The 24,978-nt window shown below is 45.0% G+C and overlaps 1 protein-coding gene across 5 annotated transcripts in view; it reads right to left on the reverse strand.

Moving 5' to 3' along the window:
- Positions 1-9,030: 9,030 nt before the first annotated feature.
- Kit (KIT proto-oncogene, receptor tyrosine kinase) overlaps positions 9,031-24,978 on the reverse strand; it is a 78,274-nt gene continuing 62,326 nt past the window's right edge. For 2 of the 5 annotated variants that reach the window (XM_085691767.2, XM_048414887.3), the window contains exons 9-21: positions 23,892-24,085; positions 22,352-22,458; positions 22,133-22,259; positions 21,764-21,868; positions 21,546-21,656; positions 19,815-19,965; positions 17,737-17,831; positions 17,092-17,219; positions 15,961-16,083; positions 13,112-13,223; positions 12,901-13,000; positions 12,461-12,566; positions 9,031-11,380 (exon numbers count right to left, since the gene is read on the reverse strand). In XM_085691767.2, coding sequence (XP_085547893.2) covers positions 11,249-11,380; positions 12,461-12,566; positions 12,901-13,000; positions 13,112-13,223; positions 15,961-16,083; positions 17,092-17,219; positions 17,737-17,831; positions 19,815-19,965; positions 21,546-21,656; positions 21,764-21,868; positions 22,133-22,259; positions 22,352-22,458; positions 23,892-24,085 — 1,591 coding nt within the window. In that variant the 3' untranslated portion in view covers positions 9,031-11,248. The remainder of the gene's footprint in view (positions 11,381-12,460; positions 12,567-12,900; positions 13,001-13,111; positions 13,224-15,960; positions 16,084-17,091; positions 17,220-17,736; positions 17,832-19,814; positions 19,966-21,545; positions 21,657-21,763; positions 21,869-22,132; positions 22,260-22,351; positions 22,459-23,891; positions 24,086-24,978) is intronic. The other 3 variants (XM_048414890.3, XM_048414889.3, XM_048414888.3) reach the window with 3 other exon arrangements.

The raw sequence follows: 24,978 nt of genomic DNA on the forward strand, positions 1-24,978 counted from the left end.
ATAACCCATTTTAAATAAGGGGCTTGAGCATCCTCATATTTTCCTTCCTGCAGGGGGTCATAGAATCAACTCCCCGCAATCATGAAGAAACAAGCTATATTTAATAAAAAGTTAAATAGCAATTTGGAGATAAGCACCTTTGTGCTAGAGATGCCTGAAAAACCGGTGATACAGATGACAGCCTTCCACATCTTCCTGTCTGAGTCAGTTCGGCAGTCTGCATTTAAGTAGCTAGGACTTAAACGCTAGGGACTATCCCCCAAAACATCCCAAGGACAGGAAGTCTTACAATAACAGGAGAGGTTAGTCACTCACAGCCAAGCACGCAGGGGGAGGATGGGATGTTAAACTACAAGGGACTGCATCGGCTTCACAAAGGTTGTCTACAAAAGACCAGGATCTGGGGGCCACTGTGGGAAGGGACAGCAGCATGGGATTCATCGGTCATAGAAACAACTTGAAGCTCATTTTCTGATTCTACTGAAATGGACTTGGAAGTCTGGTAAAACACGCTTAACCTTAGTTTCCTCACCTTTGTAGGGCACACAATTCCTGTCTCCTAGGATTTCGTGACATGTAAGATCAAAACGTGCTCTAAAGGCTTATAAATAATCCTTTAAGAAAGGGATCTGAAGAGCTGCCTTCAAGGGAAGTAGTGACAAGAAACAAGATGGCGGGCTCAGAAGTCCCTGGCTACCCCACTGTCTTTAAACTTCCCTGAAATGCAAATCAGAGACCCAAGGAGATTTTTTTGTTTGTTTGTTTGTTGTTGTTGTTGTTCGAGACAGGGTTCCCTGTGTAACAATTCTAGCTGTTCTGGAACTAGCTCTTGTAGACCAGGCTGGCCTCGAACTCACAGGGATTCACCTGCCTCTGCCTCCCGTGTGCTGGGATTAAAGGTGTGCGCTACCACCGCCAGGCCCGAGGGGATTTTATATCAATTTTTCTTTGTTCTTGAGACTGTCATACATGTATACAATGAAATATGGCTATAACCACTCCTCTACTCCACCCCCACCCCCCCCACCCCCGCCAAATACTCCCAATATGGTCCCCTCCCAACTTCACGCTCTCTCTTTTTTGATTGGTTGATAACCAACTAAGTCCAATTAGAGCTGTTCATATGTATGTGAGTGTATGGCCAGCCACCGGAGCAGGAGAAATCTAAAGTGTCATCTCCCATCAGAAGCTATTAACTACCAATAGAGGGCAGGAGCAAGAGAGCCTTTCCATCGTCTATGCCAGAATTTGGGCTGTGTTGATCTTGTATAGGAAACCACAGCGGTGCGAGTTTATGAGTGATATGGCCATGCCAAGTCTAGAATTCTGTATCACATAGCCCTCCCTCCCCATCATCAGGCTCTAGTTCTTGAGTCTTGATGATGGTGGTGGTAGGGGTTGAAAAAGATGTCCGGTGTAGGTTTGAGCATTCAGGACAGAGACCTCAGTTCTACTCTCCCGACTATGTCCCCAGCATGCCCATTCATTCATTCATTCATTCATTTACTCATCTTTCTCTGCTTGAAAAAGTCATCTCATTTTGTGTGATTAGGATCAAATCCATGCTGACCTTGGCGGAAGAAAGCCCAATAGAGTTCCATGAAGCTCATGTCAGGTAAAGCAACATGGTGGAAATCTTCTTTCTTGTATCTTACCTCATGAAAAAGTGTGAGGCAAAAGTCCTTTGAACCAGGCTAGCATTGTTCGTCTGCTTTGACTGAGATATGGGAATACTGGGGTGTCTTTGTGAGCAACAGAGACATGGGAATTCTGGGGTGTCTCTGTGAGCAACAGAGATATGGGAATTCTGGGGTGTTTCTGTGAGCAACAGAGCCTTTCTAGGATCTTTGGTTCAGGAACCTAGAGTCCCAGAAACTTGAGGGCCACAAAAGCTACCCTGAGCCAGTAACTTCTATGTTTTTGTCTTGTGAATTTGAATGTTGAAATTTATGGCCCACAGCAGGTAAGTTTTAGAGAGAAATATCTTATGAGAGGCAATGTCTTAGTCATTGTTCTATTGCTGTGAAGAGACACCATGACCACGGTAACTCTTATAAAAGAAAGCATTTCACTGGGTGGGGGCTTGCTTACAGTTTCAGAGGATTAGTCCATCACCATCATGATGGACTGCAAACAGGCATGTTGCTGTAGCTGCAGCTGAGAGCTTTACACCATGACCCACAGGCAGGGGTGGGGGCTGGGCAAAGCCCACTCCCAGTGACACACCTCCAAAATGACCATATTTCCTAATCCTTTCTGAATAGTTCATCAACAGGGGATTGAACATACCAATATATGAGCCCATTTTGGTGGCATTCTCATTCAAATCACATAGGAAGTTTAAGAGAAAGAAAGAAGGAAGCATTTCTGTACAGAGGTGAGGGACATCTAGAACTGAGTTAAGATTGAGAGTCACCCCTTGGGGTCAATAAGGCTTTGCTAGATGGAGGAATAGAGCAGAGGATGAGCCAGTCAGTCCACTTGCATTCCAGGTGTCTAGGTGCCTCATGGTTTCAGTCACATCCCCAGGATGGTACAACAAAGGTACTCCTACAGGGGACATGAAAAAAGGGAGAACCAGACCCCCCATTCTGATATCCCTGACCTGAGGTCAGGGCAGTATTGTGGGAGGTCCTTCTGTCTATGTGTTGATTTTATTAATTAATGAATAAAGAAACTGGCTTGGCCTATAGCAAGGTTAGTTAGGCAGGGAAAGCTAGGCTGAATGCTGGGAGAAACAGGACGGAGTCAGAGAGAAGCCCTGTAGCCCCGCTGGAGACAGACACTGGACGGAACTTTACCTGGTAAGCCACAACCATGTGGCGATACACAGATAGGTTAAATTAATATGTAAGAACTAGCCAATAAGAAGCTAGAGCTAATAGGCCAAGCAGTGATTTAGTTAATACGGTTTCTTTATGGTTATTTTGGGTCTGAGCTGCTGAACGGCCAGGACAACCAAGCAGCCTTCCTACTACAGGGCAGAATCAAAACTATTTTGACTTCAACATGTCTGGCATCTCTGGCTTACAACAAACACAAGACTGCCAATAGGCCTAAGGACATTTCCGGATTTTGGCAAGGTTTACAGCTGTTTTATCTTTTATCCTGAAGGTACCTAGCCAGTTTCTTTCCCCTGTTGCCATCCATTGCAATGGACAAAAATGCACAGAGACAGTTTGGTATCATGGCTCAGAACAATCTCTGTAGCTGGTCTCTTTGGATTCAAATTCTACCTCTTCCATGTACTATTATGTGGGCCTGGGTGAGTTACCTGGACCTCTGTGCATTAGTCAGGGTTCTCTAGAGGAACATTACTGATTGAATATATCTATATCAATAGATAGATAGATAGATAGATAGATAGATAGATAGGAAGTTATTAGACCCACAGGCTGGGTCCAGCTAGTCCAACAATGGCTGTCTGCCAGTGGACACTTCAAAAATCTAGAAGTTGTTCAGTACCCAAGCCTAGATGTCTTAGTTGGTCTTCAGTATACTCTAGAATCTCAAAGAAGTAGGCTTCGATACCAGTGACGGAATGGACTTGCCAGCAGGAGCAAACAGGCAAAGAGAGAAAGTCTTCTTCCTCCACATCGTTATATAGGCTGCCAGCAGAAGGTGTGGCCCAGATTAAAGGTAGATCTTCCCACCTCAAAAGATCTGGATTAAAAATAGGTCTTCCCATTTTAAATGATTTAGTTAAGAAAAATTCCCTTTCTATTGCTGAGGAAAAAGCCATCTCATTTTGTAAGACATTAGGACATTTGTAGGAGAACATGAGTTTTAGTTAATTCCAATTGTAGTCAAGTTGACAACCAAGAATAGCCATCACACTTTCCTTGTCTATGAAATACTAACTATTGCATTTGGTTGTTGAAAAGAATGGATCAATTGACATATTGAAACATTTAGAGTGTGAAAGGGGTGCTGGCCAAAAGTTAGCACCCTTAATGCAATTCCCACCCCAATTCTAGACAGACAGAACCAGCCATCTACAGCATTTCTTCCCCAGAACTTGTTTGAAATCTCTGCTCTTAATAGGCTACTTTATGGAGTTGCTAATTGATTGGCTCACCAAATGGAAACGATTTTTCTATCACATTGGGTCCACTAGAAAATCTTGCTGAAGTAACAGAGAAAGGCATTTCCGTCATTCCAGTTTTCTATACCAAACACTCTGTAGGACTAACATACAGCTTGATCAGAAGCAGCACTGCCTTAAAGGCAAGTTTGGCACTCCCACCAGGCATCCTGTTGTGTAGACATAGGGTTTTCAGCTGCCCCGGAATGCCTATTCACACGGAAACAAGCAGCCACGAGGAAAGTCCTTTGCCCGTTCTCATTCTTCAGCTGCTACAGAACAAGAGCAACCGTGAAGCCACAGACCACAAAGAAAAAGGTCATTCTCATAAAAACACATCACGGTCCCGCTGAAGCGCTCAGAAAAGCACGCACACTTCAAAGCCAGCCATGGAGGGAGACACGCCGACGAGCCACCACTCAAGAACACTCACTTCGTCCAGGAGTGTCTCTGCCGAGGACCCAGGCCTTGGGAGGTCAAACCCTTCAGAGAAAAAACCCACATCAGAAAAGCTGCATTCAACCAACAAGGGTCTAATCAGCAGTGGAGGAGACATATGGAGGGCAGCTTGTTGATCTGTAACGACAGAACCAACTGCTGCTTTCAGGGGAAAGAGATGCTTTCACACCAAGCCTGGAAGCCGGGGTTCCTGCCTCGTCCTCTCTGTCAGTCCCACACCCCTCGAGGAATCCAGCACATGCATTTTCTCATGAGGCTCAAATGAACAAGGCAGTTCTTTGAAACCCAGAGGAAGAGGGGTTCCTGTAGGGCATGAGACGCTCATGAGACACATGAAAGAATGATGTATAAAGAGATAGCCCTGGGACCTCCCTCATGTGAGTACTCACGGTCAACCGCATTCTCACCATTATCTTAGACGCGTTAGCAGTAGACAGCAAAGCAGCCGTTCTGATTTTTTTTTAAACTATTTTTAAATATATTTTTAAAGGTGAAATAAAATGGCAAAATGGCCCAAGGTTGATGTCGGTGTCTGCCAATCTCTAATTTTTAGTGTCACTGACCTGGAGCACACCAATTCAGCCAAATCAGCTAGCCATTAAGCCCCAGAGACCCTCCCGTTCCCGCCCCCTCAGTGTTGAGATTACAAGCCCAGGATGCTTCACCTGGCTTTTAGACAGGTTTTGGGGATTGAACGCAGGTCCTCATGCTTATGCTGCAAACACTTCTTCCTTCAATCTTCCCAGCCCCACGAGCTGACTTCCCAATAGTAGCGACAACAACCAGAAGCTGGAAGCAAATGTGCTGTAAAGTCCAGTCACTAACCTTGAGTTCAGTATCAGTGAGACTGTCAAGCCGAAGGGGAAGTAACCTAGACCAAGAAGCTTTGCCACCCTCAGGCCTTCAATAAATGAAATAAAATAATCAGTCCTCCATATTTAATATAAATAACTGAAACTGTTTCTCCCATGAGCTGAATCTTGACTATTGACTATGGCTAACTGCTTACAGTACCCAAATCAAAAGGTAGCCATTCAACACCCAGACAAGGGCAAGGAGATTTAGCACACAAACGAAAGGGCACCAAGTTCAATGTGAATTTCAGATAAACAATAAATAAAATAACTGAGAAAGATGATCTGAGATGGCAGCGAAATAGTAAAAAATAGAGTCCTTAAATAAAGGGGAGGGTTTGGGACACAAATACGCACACATGCACGCACGCACGGGTTGGGGGTGAGAGAGGAAGAGACACAGAAGCCAAGAATCTCCAGTCATCTCCCAGAAGATAACAGATAGTCGAACAAACTCAGCTCTTGCTACACCCTGGTCCTGAACGTTACTGCCTCCATAATGTTTGTCTGCTTACCTCCTCTCCTGAAGAGGAAGAGAATCTGTGCCCTCTTCCTTTCCCTCATCCACGCTACACTCCGTCTCTTTCTATCCTTACCATTCCCATAAGCCTTCCCTCCCCTTGGTGGAGCAGCTGACCAGGCCTTAGTAAGGCAGCCCAGAGGAGTTCTCAGCATTTCTTCCTCCTTGCCCACGGCACAGAGATTGCTTCTTCAGGTCTACGCTCTCGCCAGTTTTGTCTTGGCTTTCCTGGGACCATTTCTCCCAGATGGCACCCCTTCATTCCCAAATGATGGAGTGTTTAATTACTTACACAAGAACTATTAATTAACCACTTGTGGAGCACTGTACCTACCGCTTTGGGGTCTGTCAGGGGGACACCGACACTTGTACTTCAGGAACATGCTGCCTCAAGAACATAGGAACTTGTTGACCATTTCAAGGAGGATGGGGGAGCAGGGAGAGGCAGCCCAGTCTCCCTCAGGACAAAGCACAGTACACCTGGTTAAGGCTGGAGTTCCCAGGGCACCTTGGCTGGACCAGAGAAGGGCTGGGGTGGATGAGTGACGTCTTCCAAAGGCACGGAAGTGGGAAGTGTCAGCACAGGAAGACTGGGCATTTGCCGTGACTGAAGTGAAGATCTGGATGCAGATTATAGTTCCATGACCTACCAAGGGAGAAGTCTTCTGGAACTCATTACCTTTTAGACAATTTCAATCTCTGTATTTATTAGAGTCTTTTGTGTGTGTGTGTCAATATGACATGAGTGAGAGTCATCAGAGAAGGGAACCTCAGGTGAGAAAATGCCCCAATCAGATTAGTCTGTAGGCAAGTCTGTGGGGCATTTTCCTCGTTGATGGTTGACACCAACCCACTGTGGTCAGTACCACCTCTGGGCAGGTGAGCCTGGAGGGTGTAAGAAAGCAACTGAGCAAGCCAGGGAGAGCAAGATACTAAGCGTTGTTCCTTCCTTCATGGTCTCTGACTCAGTTCCTGCTTCCAGGTTCCTGCCTAGACTTCCCTTCACGACCGATAACTGTAAACTTAAATAAACTCTTCCCTCCCCAAGTTGTTTCTGGCTGTGGTATTTTGCCATGGCAATAGAAAACCATCATACTAGAACATCTCCAAATGACTGCGTGATCCAATATTAGGCAGGTATATACTAGTGAGCATATGAGTATTCTGCTAATTAAGACTAGATAAAGGTGAGCGGGAGAGCCGGAATAACTCTAATTCAAGGCAGAACTAAAGCTAAGAGCCCCCAGAAACATGAAATAGTATGGAAATTGAGAGGCGACTTCCAAGATGATTTTTGTTGGCCTTAAAAGACGGGGGCTTGTTAGGAGACGGAAGACATGAGGTGTGAGATTGGAAGCTGAAAAGGAGGGTGGGGCACATGTGAGGGCAGGTGAACATGAATGTGGAGCCCAGAAGGTGAGGTAGTCTTGAATTGCTAAGATGGTGGAATTTTGATGAAAGTGTGGAAATCCCAACTGCAAAATTGTCTCGCACTAGGACGTCATTTGCATCTAGGAAGGAGGTAATATGCTGGAAGTGATTATTGAAATCTCTGTGACGTATGCCATCACCAGAGTACAGCACTTCCTTCTACTTACTAAGCCCAATTTACCAAGATGAACATTGTCATTTTTTTTTTTGAGCACTGCATATGTTTAGGCATACAAGGTAGGTACTCTTAAACGGTTTCCTATTCGAGCATTACAGTACTTACTAGATTATGAAACCTGCATTTCAAGAGTCAGTCAGTTCAAATTCACACAGTAGTAAGTAACAAAGGCAGGACTAAACTAAGATTTGCACTCAATTTGAGCTTGGACGATATGACAAGGGCCTGGGCCAGTTGGGGGTAAGAATATAGACTTATACAGCACGAGCTCCTCAATTGCTTCCAATTCAGGATTTTAAACACAAAAAGGCTAAATGACAGCGAAAGCATTTGGAAAAAGGCCTCTTTGTTCTGTGGTCAATTAGCATGCATTCCTGTTTGTAATATGACAGCGGCATCGCCGGACTGAAATGTCGATTATTGATGCTGATGCCTTCCTAGCCACAAAAGTTTCTTCTGACTTGGAAGAATTTGTCTTCATTCCAGTTCATCTTTCCTGCCTGGGACACACTTGGGCAGGTCTATGTGACATATCTATACAGCAAGAGTGATGGTGTTCAGGCATATGATCCATTCCAGTGTGTATGTAGGTTCATGTGTGTTGAGTGTACAGGTACACGTATGTGGAGGTCAGAGAACCTCAGGTTTCATTCATTAAGTACTGTTCATGGTTTGCTTGGTTTTTTTTTTTTTTAAAAAAAGATTTTTTTTGAGATAACTTCTCTCACTGGCTAGGAGCCCCATAGCCACTTCTCCATCACGGAGATTATAAGTGTGTCTCAAATCTATAAGTGTGTGCTAGCCCATCAAGACTTTTCCTTTTTAAAAATGAGTTCTGGGGATGGAACTCAGGTACAACACATGCTTTTACTGACAGAGCCTTGAGCCCCACCCCATAACCCATTTCTAATAGGCTGTATGGGACAGGAAAGATCTTTGTCTCAGTTGGTTCCAGTGCTCTGGTTGGTGTTTGCTGGTACATCACAGGATGATCCTGCCACAGAACAGCCTCCGTGCTCCAAGTGAGGGTCCTGAACTCGTCATTAGAGGCCAAGAGCATCGACCTCGTCTCATGAGGAGGCCGCCTCACCTCAAACCCGACACTATACACATGAGCTGCTTTCTTCAGATCTCTGATATAACCTTACACACTACTACGGAAACCAACTTTTAGTCCATCTGTTTTAGGAGAAAACATGCTGTGTGAATTAGCTTGGACCACATGAAATTGCTGTTGTTTACTGTTATTTTGCCAACAAATAGTCACTCCCCGTGAATCAACCTAATGTTAATCATAGCTATGCGGAAAAACTCTCCAAATGTTTTCTACATTTCTCAAGTTAAATAGAGACCCCGGGTTACACACTAAAATTACTAATAAAAGTCTACTGAATTTTCCCACATACAAATCCTAGTGATGAAGAGTCCTACATGTGTTTTATACAAATGATGCACAGAACTTTCTGTCTGGGTGAATGTACTTTAAAAAACCAGAAAAACTTACTTGATTTATATATTTACATTTTTATTAGAATTCTTCAGAACTGTCAACAATTGGACAACATATCAGAAAAAAACACACACATGAACCATAACATGTTCAAACTTGCACAGCTTATATATTTACACATAAAGTTACTGTATATATAAAAAATATTTTCAGGGACTCATGGGGCTTGGGAATATTCAAAAGACATTATTGCTACATTTCAATATTTACAAAAAAGCCACAAATAATAATTCCAAACATCAAGCAACTGAAAGAAACATCTGACATTCGATGTAAAAAAAAATTATAAAAATATAAACTTTCAAGAATATCCAAGACAAATTCTCAATGGTGCGCCCCTGAAGTACCTAGACATCCATATTTAACAGCTACTTTCCTTATTATAACCGAAGTCGACAGGAATGCAAAGGAATGTTTCGGACACAGTATGGCAAACAGTGACAATCTCGTCCGTGACAACACAGCCGCCACACCAGTTAACTTTGGAAAGGTGCGACAGTATAGAACTCCAGTGTAAGCGGTCACTTCCAGCTCAATGGCCACATGTCTCTAAATGTAGTCTAAGGGGTCAAGAGTTGGGGGAAACCGTGAAGGCAACATACCTGATCCCTGCAAGACAACACGTCAATCTTGCCAGGGACACACTTATCACTTATACTGAACAGTGATGATGTGGGGGGGGGCAACTACACAGTAACATCCAGGCTTCCAGTTGACGCTTTCCTGGAATGATCACATTATACAAGGTCTAAGGAATGGGTACAGTATGTTGAGTATAGATTAGAGTGTCATAAGCGCAGGTGGATTTCAAATAAATAGATCCTTAAGCACTCCACTCTGCTAAGCCGCTGGTGGCTATGGGTAATCTCTTCTGGCTGGTGGGCGATATGCAGGGAAACAGGAGAGAGACAGGAGAGGTGAAAATAAAAAGCTGTTACTTCTTGGGTACTGGAGGACCTCCAGGATTCAGGGCAACAAGGTCCCCAAGATATCTCACCCACACGCACATGTGTGCATGCATGCGCGCACAGACACACACACACACACACACACACACACACACACACACACACACACATATAGATACTGGCCCGATGTCCAGGATGTGCCTATAAAAAAGGCGGAATCTAACTTTCGCTTCCTGCTATGTGAGAATCCAAACCAGGACCGACCGCACTGTTTTCTCACTCCTGTGGGAATCTCGGGGTAAAATGGTAATCTTTTCAGAAGGGCATAGGTTCCCTTGGCTACAATGCCCCTCTGAAGCTGAGAGGCTTGTTCTCGGCAATCTACAGAGCAAGAACATTGGCTAAGAGGTTTTATAAAAATTGTGCTTAGCAGTTAACATTTTTCCTTCCAAAAAAAAATGGGAGGGGGGGGGCATTAACTGTTTCCTTCAAATTTGTATGGCTCTTAATCTATTCTTACACACAGCAGACCTAATGCCAGCGTTGTACACAGAAACTAAAGCTTGTGGGGCTCCCCCCTCCAACGTATGGGCACATACAACATATAGATGAGTATATACAAATGCTGGCTAAAGAGGCCTGGTCTCCAATTCTACTCCCTAACAGCGAACTCTATTTAAAAACCAGGTCAGTTGTACAAAAGCCTGTGCGGCAGCCCACAGCAAAGAATCTTTGTTCGCGCTTCCGGGTACTTTCTTTCACAGCCTTAGTCTCCGTCTCAGCATGAACTACTAGATTTCTTAAGCCCAGATGTTTTCACGTGTCCTCTGTTCTGATAATGGTCTACTTTCCACACAAAGGGCTTGGGTTTCACTTTCTAGTCTTCCCCATCATCTTGGAGGGCTCGCTAGGCCAAATGGGACTACTTCTATTCTTCAAATGAACTGCTGGCCACACTTTTCAGACAGACTCAGAGGAGCATTGCAAAGAAGCCTGGGCACCTAGTTTCACCCCACCCTCCCTCCTCTAAAGCAGGAGCTCTGTTTACAGTAGGAGCTACTTTGCTATTGGGAAAATATATACATACAGTTCGGACCTTCGCAGTGGGACGGTGGCTGATGGCAACACAGAAAGGTCATCAGCCACTAAAGTGTGCTCATAAAGACAGGATCACAGTGGGGTAGGGACGGGGGACCAGCTACCCCGAAGTAGGGTACAAGTCAAAGGAAAACAAAACAACCATCACGGAAGCCAAAAGGATGGGGAGGGATACAGCAGGGAAGCCTGGTGGCCATGATTTCTGCTCAGGCATCTTCGTGTACGAGCAAAGGCTGGGTAGAAGATGCACTGCTGCCGACAGAATTCACCCTCACAGAATGGTCCACCACCACAGGGTTCTCTGGGTTGGGATTGCAGTTTGCTAAGTTGGAGTAAATCTGTAGAGAAAGAGGCCACAGTCAAACACAGCACCGCCTCTAAAAACCCAACAGGCAGGGGCAGTCATGGCTGCAGAATGAGGAAGACAAGGGTTTGGCAGGAAGCAGTGGCCAAAACCCAGATCGGGTTTACACCTCAGATCCCCACCAACAAGGAACTACTTTTACACTAGGGACTAAGTATACAATGTGTGGAGTGCTTCTCTCCTTGTGGAATTCATCTGAAAGCAAGCACTGGCCAGCCAAAGAAGAGGGCTTCCGGATTCCTAGAGCTGACTGCAACCCAACTGCTGGATTAATTTACAGGACTCTTCCAGCCAGAAGTCACTCGTCAGGAGTCAAAGCTCTTGGGTGGAGATGGATGTTTCGTTTGAAATCTGTTTTGATGCCCCACAGAGCAAGCATTAACCCAAAAGGATCAGTGGTGCGCTATTAGAAAAGATAGTTCCCTGGCAGATGGCTCAGGGGAGAGGGAAAGCAGGCAACACTGACGTCTAGTCTTAGTAAAGACTGCTAATTCTTCCATAAAAGCCAAACAGAAGACAATGGATTTATTTCATCCCGCACTCCTTGAATCACTAGGAGCCATGTCCTAACTTCAAACAACCCTTCTACATGACTGTGCCATCACAGCCGCTGCGACTAGCTGGTTCTCACTGTCTACAGCGCGCTTTCCTGTGGTGACAGGCTGTCTTCTTCCACGCTTTCGTTCTAGTTCACCCCAGCCCACCCAGGAGAAATGGTCCTGCCATGTGAGAAGGAGACCAGACAGTCTCATGATCGACATTCCAGGACAGGGAGGAAGCATGGCCTGGCCTTATGACAACATCTAATTCCACAGGTCTGAACCCAAGGCTCCCTTCCTCCAGATCACATCTCCCTGGATTAGAAGGGAAGTGGAAGTCGGGGAGGGTGGGAGCAGAAAGAATGGGCTTCCATTGTTTTAGGTCCACCCTCTGAAGAAGGCCTGTTTATAATCCAAGCCAGGGAGATGGGGGAGATTGGTCCTTGTCCTGGAAGCCTGGGGAACACGACCCTGGAACAGGGAGGAAGAGGGTTCCAGGCCTGGCGGTTACTCACATGCTTGGTGCTCTCTGAGATCTGCTTCTCGATCAGCTGCACAACCTGCTTGAACGTCGGCCTTTTTAGGGGATCAGCGTCCCAGCAAGCCTTCATTACGTCGTATCTGCAAAACGGGGGGTGGATGTCTATCACTCCCCCGCGCCCTTAACCCGCTGTCTGCTGCCCACCACAGGACAACCTCAGTCACAAATCTGGGCTACGCACCAGGCCGTGTGAAGTGACAGATATACAGAATAAAACCCTGTATGCGTGAGATCCTGTCAAAAGTTTCTGTATATTGGTGACAAGAGATTATGAAAAGAACCACAGCCGTGACATTTGAGCCACCAAAGGAACCCAGTGACATTTCAAACTGCGCTAGCAAAAACCGTCAACATCTGGGGTTTCTGCCTTTGAAAAGGAAAGCATCTGAAGGGAAAGCCTGAGGGGGTCCTCACATTTCTGCAGGCGCGTGCTCGGGACTCAGCATCCGGAAGCCTTCCTTGATCATCTTGTAAAACTTCGAATCGACTGGCATCCCTGGGTAGGGGCTACTTCCTGGAGCACAGAGAGGGGGCAAACCAGGGTTAATCATGAGTGAGGGGGATGTAAAGGAAACCTCTGGAAACTGTTGGGCAACGAGGTAGTCTCTGGCAGGGAACACCTTACCTAACGAGAACAGCTCCCACAGGAAAATGCCATAGGACCAGACGTCACTTTCAAACGTGTACACACAGTTGAAGATGCTCTCCGGGGCCATCCACTTCACGGGCAGTCGGGCCTAGAAGGAAACGCAGGAGATTCAGCCAGTTAATGAAGAGGCTCAAATGATAAAACGGAAAACTGTCCGGGCGCTGAGCTGGCTGGAACGTAGAGATGAGTACCACCCAACAAGACCTTGAACCTTCATAACCCCAGCCACTTCCTACTTTCAACTTGTGGTTCTAATAACTCCCTTTCAAAAATGGGGGTGCTGAGTCAGTATAGTAAATGAAGAGCATACATGTTCATGGGTCCTAACCTCCCTTCCAATAATGGCCTCGAACAACGAAGAGCCTTAGTGTTTCACTCTTCCTCTCTGCCGACAAAATTTATGGCCTCTCCGAACTAGAACTACATTTCCCAGCCTCCTCTGCAGCTAGCTATAGCCCGACCACTTAGTTTTAGCTGCTAAGATTCTAGTTTTATGCCGTGGCATGAGAAAACAAAACAAACAAGCAAAAAAAACACCTTAAAATACTGTAGTTTATGTACCCGAATCCTCTTTCCTGTGCCACCCCTTCATGTATCTGACTCACAGACAACAAGATTGCTAGCTGCATCTCTGGTCATCTTTGACCAGGATGAGGAGGGCTATGCACAGAAAGGACAAAACCCAGAAAGGCAGGAGGATTTGGTGCTGAGCTTTCTGCCAGCCTTGGCCTCCGCCAACTCCTTTCATTTACTCTTGAACTTCTGACGCCTGCAATCCGTACTACCCCTCACTTGCCCACTGGAGAAGATACCGAAATACAGATAAGCCAGCCTCAGAATCATCTTGCAAAACAAAAATAACATTTCGAGCAGCAGGAGTTGTTTTGCGGGGTGATAAACGAGGTAATGCAGGTGAAATGCCCGGCAGGGTCCAGCTCACGCCCATCCACCTGACCTAACACGCGCTGATAAGGGCAGAGGCTGCTCTGAGGTGGGGAAGCGGAAGAACTGGTGCTTACACCAGCAGACATTCAGGACCCTTTTACTTGGTAAACTGAACTCACCATGACTATGCCTCTTAGAGTCAGTCTATCAGGATTTCTGGATACTAATCTGCCACATGAAGCTAAATCAATCCTCTAAGTCTGTTGAGGACTGCACACCGGGGAGAGAGCCTCTTCTTGGGTTAGGTTATTTTAGTGTGGGGGTGGGGCAGGGAATGATACACATACAAACTATAAAAGCATCTACTACTTATCCCCAGATTTTATACCAGGGATCGATGGCTGTCTTGAATTCAAGAGGGCTGGGTATCTAAAAACATTGACTTCTAAGTGAATCTAAGTCGTCCATTCATTTAAAATGGTATTCTGACAAGGGGCCCACAGGCCCAAGGTGGAAAAATAGTTAAGAATTCACAAGAACTGAGAGAATTTTCAGAGAACAAAGGGACTTTACAGTGACTACACTTGAATGTCTATGCAGCACCATGTCATGTACAACTCCTTGCTTTAAACTCTCAAATAATCGCTTAGTTCAGCTGACTTGACCTGTTAACTGCAGAACTAGCTAGGGAGATGCTCTATCCTGATGGCTTGAATTTCCAAACCACAAAGCAGAAGAGGAATGGGCCTGGCTGTGTTCTGAGAACTCTGTCAAGTATGATTAACTCCTATGAATACAGAGTAACTATCTCTCATCAGTTACACACCCGCTGAATGGGACCAGAGCCTAACTCAACCAGGCTGGACCTAGACAATTCACTTCCTCTATCTTGCTCCATTGATATATATTATATAATCAACATAAATTATGCTAATATGTATAATGTTTTTTATTTATATATATATATGTATATATATGAATATATATATTCATTTAGCAGTGGGAATAGTAAAGCATTTTCCAACTTCCTTTATGCATTAAACCAGAATGGCAAGAAGTTGGTTTCATCAAATCTCCTGGGAAAAAAAATCTAACCTTGACAGAACCTTTTCAGAAACGTCTGACTGAGCCAGGATACAAAGCCAGCAATACCTTTACAAAGCCAAGCTGTGCACAGCCTACCAACAGAGGAGCCACGGCGATGAGAGAGAAGGCATGCATGCATCATCATGACAGACATAAAAATTGACCTCCAGGAATAAATATGGACTGCTCAAATGGGCCTGGGAAAAACGGGTACCTAAGAATATATATCTAAGAGGTTACGGTCTTCCATACCCATTGCCCCTGCTGACTATGCTATCTCAGATATAAATCACTGAAATATACTGCACCTCAGTTTCTCCCGCTATAAAAATTGGAAGACAATGTTTTCTAAGGCACGGGTTTGTCTTGAGGTTACAGAAAAGGCTGATAGTGAAATATAGCACTTGGAAAAATTTGCTATGTTCCACAAACCAACCATTATTTATGAGTCTACCTAATAGCCAATGCCATATTGACTACAAGACCCAGCATTCCATACAGCTAACTCTGACACCATCTTAGACTGTAGTCATTTCACAGAGAATTTCAACCTCAAAAAAAAAAAAATAGACCTTCAGGTCTACATTTGTTACAGTTGAGCAAAATCAAATTCATTGCTATTCTCAGGCAATAATGAAAATTAAGGCTGTTTCTCCTTCCTTCACATGCCCTCTAATTATAAATTATAACTAAGAATTCTATTATCAAATGTTAGTAGTAGAAGCGTTCAGCATTCCGTGCAAATTTTGCTAAAATACTTGGCATTACAAGGTAGGGATTGGATTATGACAATAATAGAAACTAGGATTCCAAAATGCTTTGTGTAGATCAGTTGGGCACGGAGAGGTACTCACGTTTCCTTTAACCACATAATTCGAATCATTCCTGATATCTCTGGCAAGACCAAAATCACAAATCTTTGTGATCCGACCATGAGTGAGGAGGATGTTCCTGGCCGCCAAGTCTCTGTGAATACACTGTTGGGGCAGAAGAGAAGGCGACAACCATTCATCTCAGCACTCAAAGAGAAGACTATTTTTAATACTACAATACTGTTTACATTTTTTTTTAAAAAAACTTTTGTTTTAAAGAAGTATTTAGCAGCCCAAAAATAAAAACTATGCTGCAAATGATATTCACATTTTGTGTTTCACACGATCAGGACTCTAATTGCTGTAATTGCTTTCCAACTCAGTCCTAATAAACGTCTTTCTCCCCCTTCGACTGCTTTCATTCATAGGAAGATGTATTATAAATAGTCAAATTGCTTTTCTAAACTGAAAGTTTATTTTGTATGCATCTCTTCGAATGTCTTCTCCTAAAAAAACATCTTACAGCTTCAACTTGATCTCTCCTAAGGACACAAGGAAGGAAGCTTCATTTTAGCGCGTCTCTTAGTGTGGAAGCTGCCTGGAAATATCACTAGAGTAGCCGCTGGGACCTTACTCTGGGATGATTCCTTTCTCCTGAGGGACACTTCTGCCCCTTCCAGAATCCATAATCCCTGCCCCCACCCCCCCACCCTTGGCCATCCTTTTCTTAATTGTTCATTTCTTTCTCTGATCTCTTACTGTCTGACACTCCGCACATACAATCAACGGGGCTCGCCCTGCAGGAGCCCAGTTACGTGTCATAGTAGCAATGAGGCACGCTCCTGACTCCCGCCTTTGATGATAAAACCATTATCCGTCTATTTTCTAGACGCGTATCCCACATCTTACAGCCAAAGTTCTAAATGAATTCGCCGCATAGGAAGGAATACTTGTGGAAGCTCATTTAGACAGGTCTGCACTTTCGAGCTCAGAAATTAAAGCAGGAATTCCAAAGAGACAGCAGTTGGAACATGAAGAAATGAAATTTCCTCTGCTTTTGGTTACCACACTTCAAAATGACACTCTGCATTCTAACTAGGACTATGATGAAACACTCGTTTAAAAAAAAAAAAAGACACTCTGTGCCTCTTGCAAGACTCCCTTGCCACTCACGTTCTTGGAGGCGAGGAACGCCATGCCCTTGGCCACCTGGTAGGAGAAACTCAGCAAATCTTCCAGGTCTAGAGCCAGCTCATCATCTTCCATGATGGCGGGAGTCACGTCTCTTTCTATATACGAGTCTATTAGGAAGACAGGGGTTTCTTAGCAATAAAAACCTTAGAGGTGAGGAGAGGACAGAAGCAGTCACAGTACCAGAGGTTAGCAATGAATGAACAGAGTGAACTCTTTGGCCAATCACCTCCTCAGGAAGGAGGAAAGGTGGGCACTGAGCCAACAGAGCTAGCCAATAACCCCTGAGAGGGTTTCGGAATCCTTAGGGCAATGGTGGGTGCACTTCAAAATCTCACGTCTATAGTGGTAAGATATTAGATACAAAAACCTGCTTTTGTCTGATACATCTACTTGTGAGCCCGAACAACCACTTGCTTGACCACAGTAGGTTCCTCCTGGGAACGACACAGCCATTCCCGAGAGTGGGAAAGAGGCAAAACCTTCATCCCACATTTCTACAAACCCAGCACCTGACCCCCAGCCCATCTCCCTGAGACAAGATGAAAAATAAAGAACATGGTTCGATCACAGTCCCAGTGATCAAAAAACCAAGCTGGGTTGGTTTTCCGCTTGGCAAGGACGTACCTATTCTTGCGGATCTCCGTTTGTCTGTCTTGGTTGGTACAACATAGGAGACTCCAGGTTTCATGTCCATGTACTCATTGGTACTGTCGCTGCTGCTGGAGAGAGGAAACACCCAAGTCAGGAGGAAACAGAACCGGAGAGGGGACACGGCCCCGAGAAGGACAGGTTAGGCTACCGCTCTCAGCTGCTACGCCATACAGCAGACTGATTTTATGTCAAGATGGGTAATGCCACCACTGAATGAAGAGTTTCGAAACGGTTCTGTGAGAGATGAGGATCTACCATTTACTACTCAGGTCCAGTCCCCAGGAATGTCTTTTTCTGTGGGGATCAGGTTGGAGGAGTACCAACTCCAGTTACAGTGGATTTAATGGGGTAAAAGAGCCAAAACCTGTCACCTCACACTACTCCGGTCTCTGAATGAGCCCCTACTCAGACAAGCCGGACGCTAACAAGGCACTTCCAAGACATGTGCGTGGGGAGATGGTTAAGCACACAGAGACTGAGGGAAGAAGGGTTTGAAAAACCAAGTTTGGTTCAGATAAACACCAATAATTTGGATGATTTTCTAGACCATCTGGACCTCTTGAATCTGCAACATTTGGCTGGAGACTCTTCAAGATTTCTAGTACTTCCTGCCACTGATTAGCATAGAAACACCATGACAACAACCTCCTTCAGAGCGTGCTGGTGGCTCCAAATCCATATGGGATCCCAAAGCGCAAAGAACACCACATAGGACAGAACAATTCAGGCCATTATTTCAGAAAGTGAAAAAAAACACACACACAGGGCCCAGGCTCCAGACTCAAGGCAAAGTGGTTCCTGCCTCTTTCTGAAGAGTCTGTGTTCAAGAAAAACTAACAAAAGGTGGGTTTTGTGGCATTTCACTACTACCCCACTAAATGACCCACGCTTACAGGGCTAGAATGAAAACACAAAGCTTCCCTTGGTACTTTAAGCGTTAGTAGTGGGGAAAGCTTTACAAGGTAATTGTCCCTCCGCGTTTACTGAGGTCTCATTAAAAGTCTAGAATTGAGACTTCAGAAGACAAAATCCTGCCATCTAAAACAGAGTCCAATTCCTATGGAATTTCATTAGTTTCTAGTGCCAAGATTTGAACCCAGGGCATAGAGTAAAGACGAGGAGAGGTAAGCAAGATCCACCACACAATTGCAGCGGTGTAAAGTACACGGTCTAGGGCGTGGATAGGAGTTCCATCGAGTTTGGCGGATCTCGGAAGGCTTCTTCCATGGTGTATCTCAACCACATTTGAGAGGAGGAAACAAGAGCCATGGCAGAGATTTCTTTCTTTTCTTTTCTTTTCTTTTTTTAGTTATAAACTGATTGCCCATTAGCTCAGACTTCTTATTAACTAATTCTTATAACTTACATTAGCCCATAATTCTTATTTCTATGCTGCACTGCAAACTAGCTTTGCTCCAAGGACCTTGAAGCTGCACATACTCCATCCTTTATAACCACCTCATCCTTTGCATCCTCATCCTTCAGGCCAATCTCAGAGAGGCCCAAAGGTCAAATAATGCTCTTTAATAGCGATGACTTTGTAACAATGATGTGAGGGGCGTGGCAGGGACACAAAAAACACTGTGACGACAAGAAGCCTACATATGGAAATATGGTCACTGCTCCTGGCCAGTCTGCTCAGTCCCCAGACTTACCCTGACTGCACAACAGCCTTTCCCTCTCCCCTATAAACAATCCCACTATGAAGATGCCTGCAGACCCAAGCTCAGGAACGCAAATGGAAGCAGAAAATGGAGCCACAGTAAAAAGAAACATGTAGAAAACACATTCGGTTCCATAGAACCAAGGCTCAGGAAAGAACAGAAACATGCATTAGGAGAAATCAGTAACAATCTCAATTTGAATCTTCAAGGGTACTATCTGAAGTTCTGAAATAGCGAATCACATTTAAATAATTTAATAATTCTGATTTCATACCTCAGAGTACCTCAGTTCATTTTTTTTAAAAAAAGAATCAGCCTTGATTGCAAACCCTTATGACCCCTTGAACTGTCTGTCAACGGCTGACTATTTATGCAAATCAGCCTTACCAGGAAGTCTCCTTTGAATGCAGAAGGTTCTTATAAAGTGCCGCTTCTGCCTGATCTTCTTGCTTTGAGAAAATAAATGAATCACGTTTTCGTCTCAAAAAATTCAAAAGATCACCATAGCAACAATATTCTGTAATGACCAGGGTGGGCCCTATGAGGATATAATAAAACGTTAGGAAGACGCAAGATACACTCTAGATAATCCTGCCTCCTGTAGAAATACCCAAGGGTGACCGTGGCTATTAGCATTCAGCTTCAGTGCTAAGCCTTCTTAGTCCCAACATAATTCTATCTATTAACATCACTTATCAAAAAAGCAGCATTGTGCTGAGTGAAATAAAACAAGCGATTTTTTCCCTTTCTACCTGGATGTCTAAGTGACATGAACGTTAGAGGCCAGGCGTCACTGCTGGCTTTGCAGCCACAAGAGACTGCTTTCAAAGGCTCTACCGTGATCAAGCTTCCTCTGCGGGGACCCTTTGATTCACTTCCGTGTACGACAGGTTTCTGTGTCCTTGCTGGAATGTTATTATGAAAACGAAGGACCCGAGCTGTAGCCTGGTAGGGAAGTAACCACATGGAACAGGCAGCTAAGCCCAGACTGGAAAGTGGGCGAAGAATCTGAAGCCACCCGTTTCGCCGAGCATTACTAGCTGAAAAGAGTTGGTGCTCTGCATGTTTAAAAGCGCAGCTCCAAAGTTAACAGGCGACTAATTACTGTGCCTAGAAACTACCTTGTGAACAATTCACAGGGTGATGAAGCACCAATTACGGGGGCTGCCTTGAGACACTGTTCAAACCTGTCTACTGCCCCGTGACTCTGGATAGACAGCAACAGCTCACTCTACATACCTTGTTCCTTCAGAACAAAAGGCCTTCTGCTAATGTCAAGACATCCTCGACGGAAACATTGACTAAGGGGTTAAAATTGGAAGCTTCTTCTTCTTTTTTATTTTTTAATCAGAAGTGAAAAGCTTGCTCTGTTTGGTGTGCATTTGAGAAGTGGGAGGCTCAGGGCTACTTTCAGTTATAGCAGGCAAATGAACATTAACTCCTGAGTGACTAATTATGACCCAGCAATATATAAGTTTTAAGACCAGAAAAGCCTTCTGGGTGAGTCGAGCCAGCAAAGAGCCCATGCTGATATAAGCATCAGTGAGAGTGAGTTGTAGAGATAGATCCTGGATATTCCTCCACCTCCCACTTGGGATGATACAACCAAAAGCTATATCCCTGGACCTGTTTAAGGGGGAGGGCATTATAATTCAATACATGCATGCAAAGTATAATGGGCAAAAGAGGGTGTGCGCATCTCCACACAAAGAAAAATCCTGTGTGTTCTCCCACACTTGTGGGAGTTAAAATGTTGATCTGCAGAGAGCTGGATACAGACAGTCCATAAGACTGTCGGGGGAGGAGACGAATGAGAGGCAGCAGAACAGTTGTGGGATGTCACCCCAGTGCTCTATAACCCAGCATGAAAGCTGTAGCCAACATCTCAAAATAACAAGAGGACAGGAACCTGAAGGCTCCCAACACATAGAAATGATTTTAAAAAAAAAAATCTTTATTCTTTGGAGTGCGAAGGGAAACAAAACCTATCAAAACAGAACAAAACGCTTGGGTTAAAGAAAAAAAAAACCCTCCCAAACAACTTATAATTAAGCACTATCCAAATCATATTTTGATCGCCCAACAGACAGCAGCAGGTGCCGTGGTGACAGGACTCACCTCCCACAGTGCACGCTCCAAGGAGATTCACGATGTTCATGTGATTGCCCAGGTAGCTCAGGACCTTCAGTTCTGACATGAGGGCCTCCCTTTCTGTTAAATGGGCACTTGCTAAAATGGAAAACACTGTATTTTAGCAAAACAAAGAAAAACAAACCCATGAGGCAAACTGGTGGTGGGTACCAGGCAGTGAATGCCCGGGCCCTGCAGTCACTTACGCTTAAGCATCTTCACGGCGACCGTCATGGCAGCATCCGACTTAATTAAGCCATATGCAGTGGCCTCAACAACCTTCCCGAAGGCACCAGCACCCAGCGTCTTCCCTTTAGAGAGGAAGACAAGGTCAGCGGGAGGACCCGACGGACAAACTGAGGTTCCAAAATCAACAAGGCCACTGAGGGCGCGTGTGTCTGGAGACACTTCATTGTCCTGTTCCTTGTGCCAACCCAGCCAACTTCTGTACGGTTTGGCAGAAAGCACTTCTTGTTTCAGGTGAAACAAGACAAAGGAAGCTATGCAGGTTCCTTAAAACCACTGTTATGAGTACACAGAAAGGGCGGCGTGGAAAGCCCCTGCTTCATACTGACCAAAACTCAGCCTGTTTCTGGGAAACTCCCATTTGTGATCGTAAGGAAGTTGGGTCGGGTCTATGTAAACATAATTGTTTCCATTTATCTCCTCGACAACCTTCCATTGTACTTCATACATGGGTTTCTGGAAGAGAAAGGGAAAGCCATGTCACCATTGAACAACCTGCGCCTCGGTCCCTGCAGCATCCGGGGGAGGAGAGCACAGTCAATGTTCACCTGCAGGTATTTGTAGGCGAGAACCATCACGATGATGCCCATCAAGCCAGCCGTGATGACAAAGCCAATCAGCAGCGGGGTGAACAGGGTGTGGGCCTGGATTTGCTCTGCAAGGGAAGAGAATTGTGATGGTGAGCTGTTGGCAGGACAACAGCCTGGCTACCACCACCTGTCCCCAGCTGGACCACTGCTCCCATGGCGCATGCAGGGGACACATCTTACTCTCGATACTCAAAGACATCACCCCTCCCTCTCTTTCTTTTTTTAGGTTAATACTTTATTGTCATTATTATATTATCATGTGCTAGGGATGGAGCTCTGACACAGAGCCACACCCACCTCCCTGGATGCATGAGCATATTTAAAGATGTAAGTGGGGACCAGAAGACAAAGAAAACGAACTTTCTTTGGCACACCATAATGTTATGTTACTTTCAATGAAAAGCAACGTCTGCATGGGTTTTCTTTCTGGGTGGTTTGCGTTTCCTTCTTTCTGTGCTCTTATGTTTTCTAAGTGTTCTACACCGAACATAAATGTCTTTTACAGAGAAGAAAGGCATTTCTGAAGCACCCTTTCATTGCTCTGCCTGGGAAAAGTGACAATACAGAGAGCAGTGTTATGATTCTGTCCCTCCTTATATCCAAAAGCTGAGGGCATGCAGCTTTTTGGCATGAGCCCTACGGCCAATGCTAACTACCACAGGGACTGGGCACAAAACAAAACAAAAACCCGCAGCCCAGTTTCCCGGTCTCATATGTGCCCATTCATCAGTGCCTTCAAGGGTCATTGGGCCTGCTAGCCACTCAGGAAGCACAGCTTAAAGAAAGAACTGGCTGGACAAGGATTGTAGCCCACAGAAGGCCACATACACAGCATGCACAGAGTTCTGTAAGACTCTCACAGTGCAGATGGGCAAGCATGTACAAACACACACACATGAAAGTGAGGGGAAACTCATTTGCTGACAAGACCACATAAAGGACACTTAATATTTTGATACAGATATTTAACAAAATGTAACTCATCTTAAATAACTAAAATTCTAAATTGAATTTATTTATCACTTTGTTTGTTTCTGTCTCTTGAGAAACTGTGTAGCTCTGGCTGTCCTGGAACTTGGCTCTGTAGCCCAGGCTGGTCATGAACTCACAGAGGAGAGCCACCTGCCTCTGCCTCCCAGGTGCTGGGCTTAAAGGTGTGTGCCATCACATCCTGTGAATTTAAACTTTTTTAAAGTGTCCTAATTATGCATCTGCATAAGGCAGGAATGTCCCCGTACTCAACTTAACCGCACATATATAACTTGTCGAGAAGCTCATACGGGCACAAAGAGAACCAGTAAAGCAGAGTGGCCAAGATTACATTGGTAAAAGCACAAACATCGTCAGCAGACTAACATAGAATGAAGAGTTTGATGACAGCGTGGTGTGAGGTAGGCATTACCAGAAATGATATGGCCAATAATGAGATGGAGTTAAGATCATGGTATGGTACACAGAGCCTACATATCCCCTTAAATTGGATTAAAAGGAAATATACCTTTGTTGTTACCTTTAAATGCAAAGTTAAAGAAGGCGGAACTCTTGCCCACATCGTTGTAGGCCTTACATTCCACCGTGCCATTGTGCCGGAGGATGCTGGGGTCTATGGAACTCTGGACCGCCAGTCTTCCAAACGGTGACACAGACACGTTCTGGATCTGTACATCCGCTGGTGGGACGGGAACGGCACACCTACAAGAGAACGACAGTGTGGGCTTAGACTGGGAAGCTAAGCAAAAGCACGCGACCCCTTCAGCTGGCACGCTGGCCCTCTGAGTACTGTCGGAGAGCAGAAAGAGGGAGCGATGGTTTGGAGATGGGACACGGACCTGTGTCCTCACTCCAAGTGCACACTGTCTCAAGGTGGGCTGAAAGAAGCGGCCGCCAGCACCAGATTCTGCCATACCACAGACTCTTAGAAGGAAACGAATTTGAAAGGGTGCGCGATGATTAAAGATAAAAAGGGTAGAGGAGGAAATCAACAAGAATGAAAACAAGAAAGGTTCAAAAAGTGCAGGAGGGAGGAGCCTCAGGTTCAGAGATGGAGGCACATCCCACGTGTGCAATGACCACTCTGGCTGCAAGGATCTTCTCTTTGGGAGACAGTCCCCGAAGGCCCCTTTTCCGTTGCCTGCACACACCGGTCGCTCATCTTGGTTGCTCCCTCTCTCCACCCATCAGAATTCAGATTCCCCAAGGCAGAGCAGCCGAGCATGGTGTACACTAGGGCAGTGTTGGGCACATGGCTCGCTTCCATGTAAACATTTTGCTGAGCACAAGAAACCTACTCACTCAGGCCACGCCATGGAAGGCACGACATTCAGAGCTTTTATGCACCCACAAACAAAACATTCTGCTAAAACCCACACCAAAACAATGATCCAGCATGATCAATCCTGACGCGTTGTCAGAAAATGTCTTCCTTGAAAAATTAAATTTCTACTGCCATTCTGACTATTCATGAGGCCAAACTAAGCTTTTGAAGCTGGAGTATAACACGGTATTTGATGTGTAAAAATGGCACATTGACCCCATTTTCATCTTCAGGTAATACGAGAGGACAATTTAAGGCTTAAGTGTGGACA

Source organism: Myodes glareolus, chromosome 8, assembly GCF_982192425.1.
Source record: "Myodes glareolus chromosome 8, mMyoGla1.1, whole genome shotgun sequence".
NCBI lineage: Eukaryota > Metazoa > Chordata > Mammalia > Rodentia > Cricetidae > Myodes > Myodes glareolus.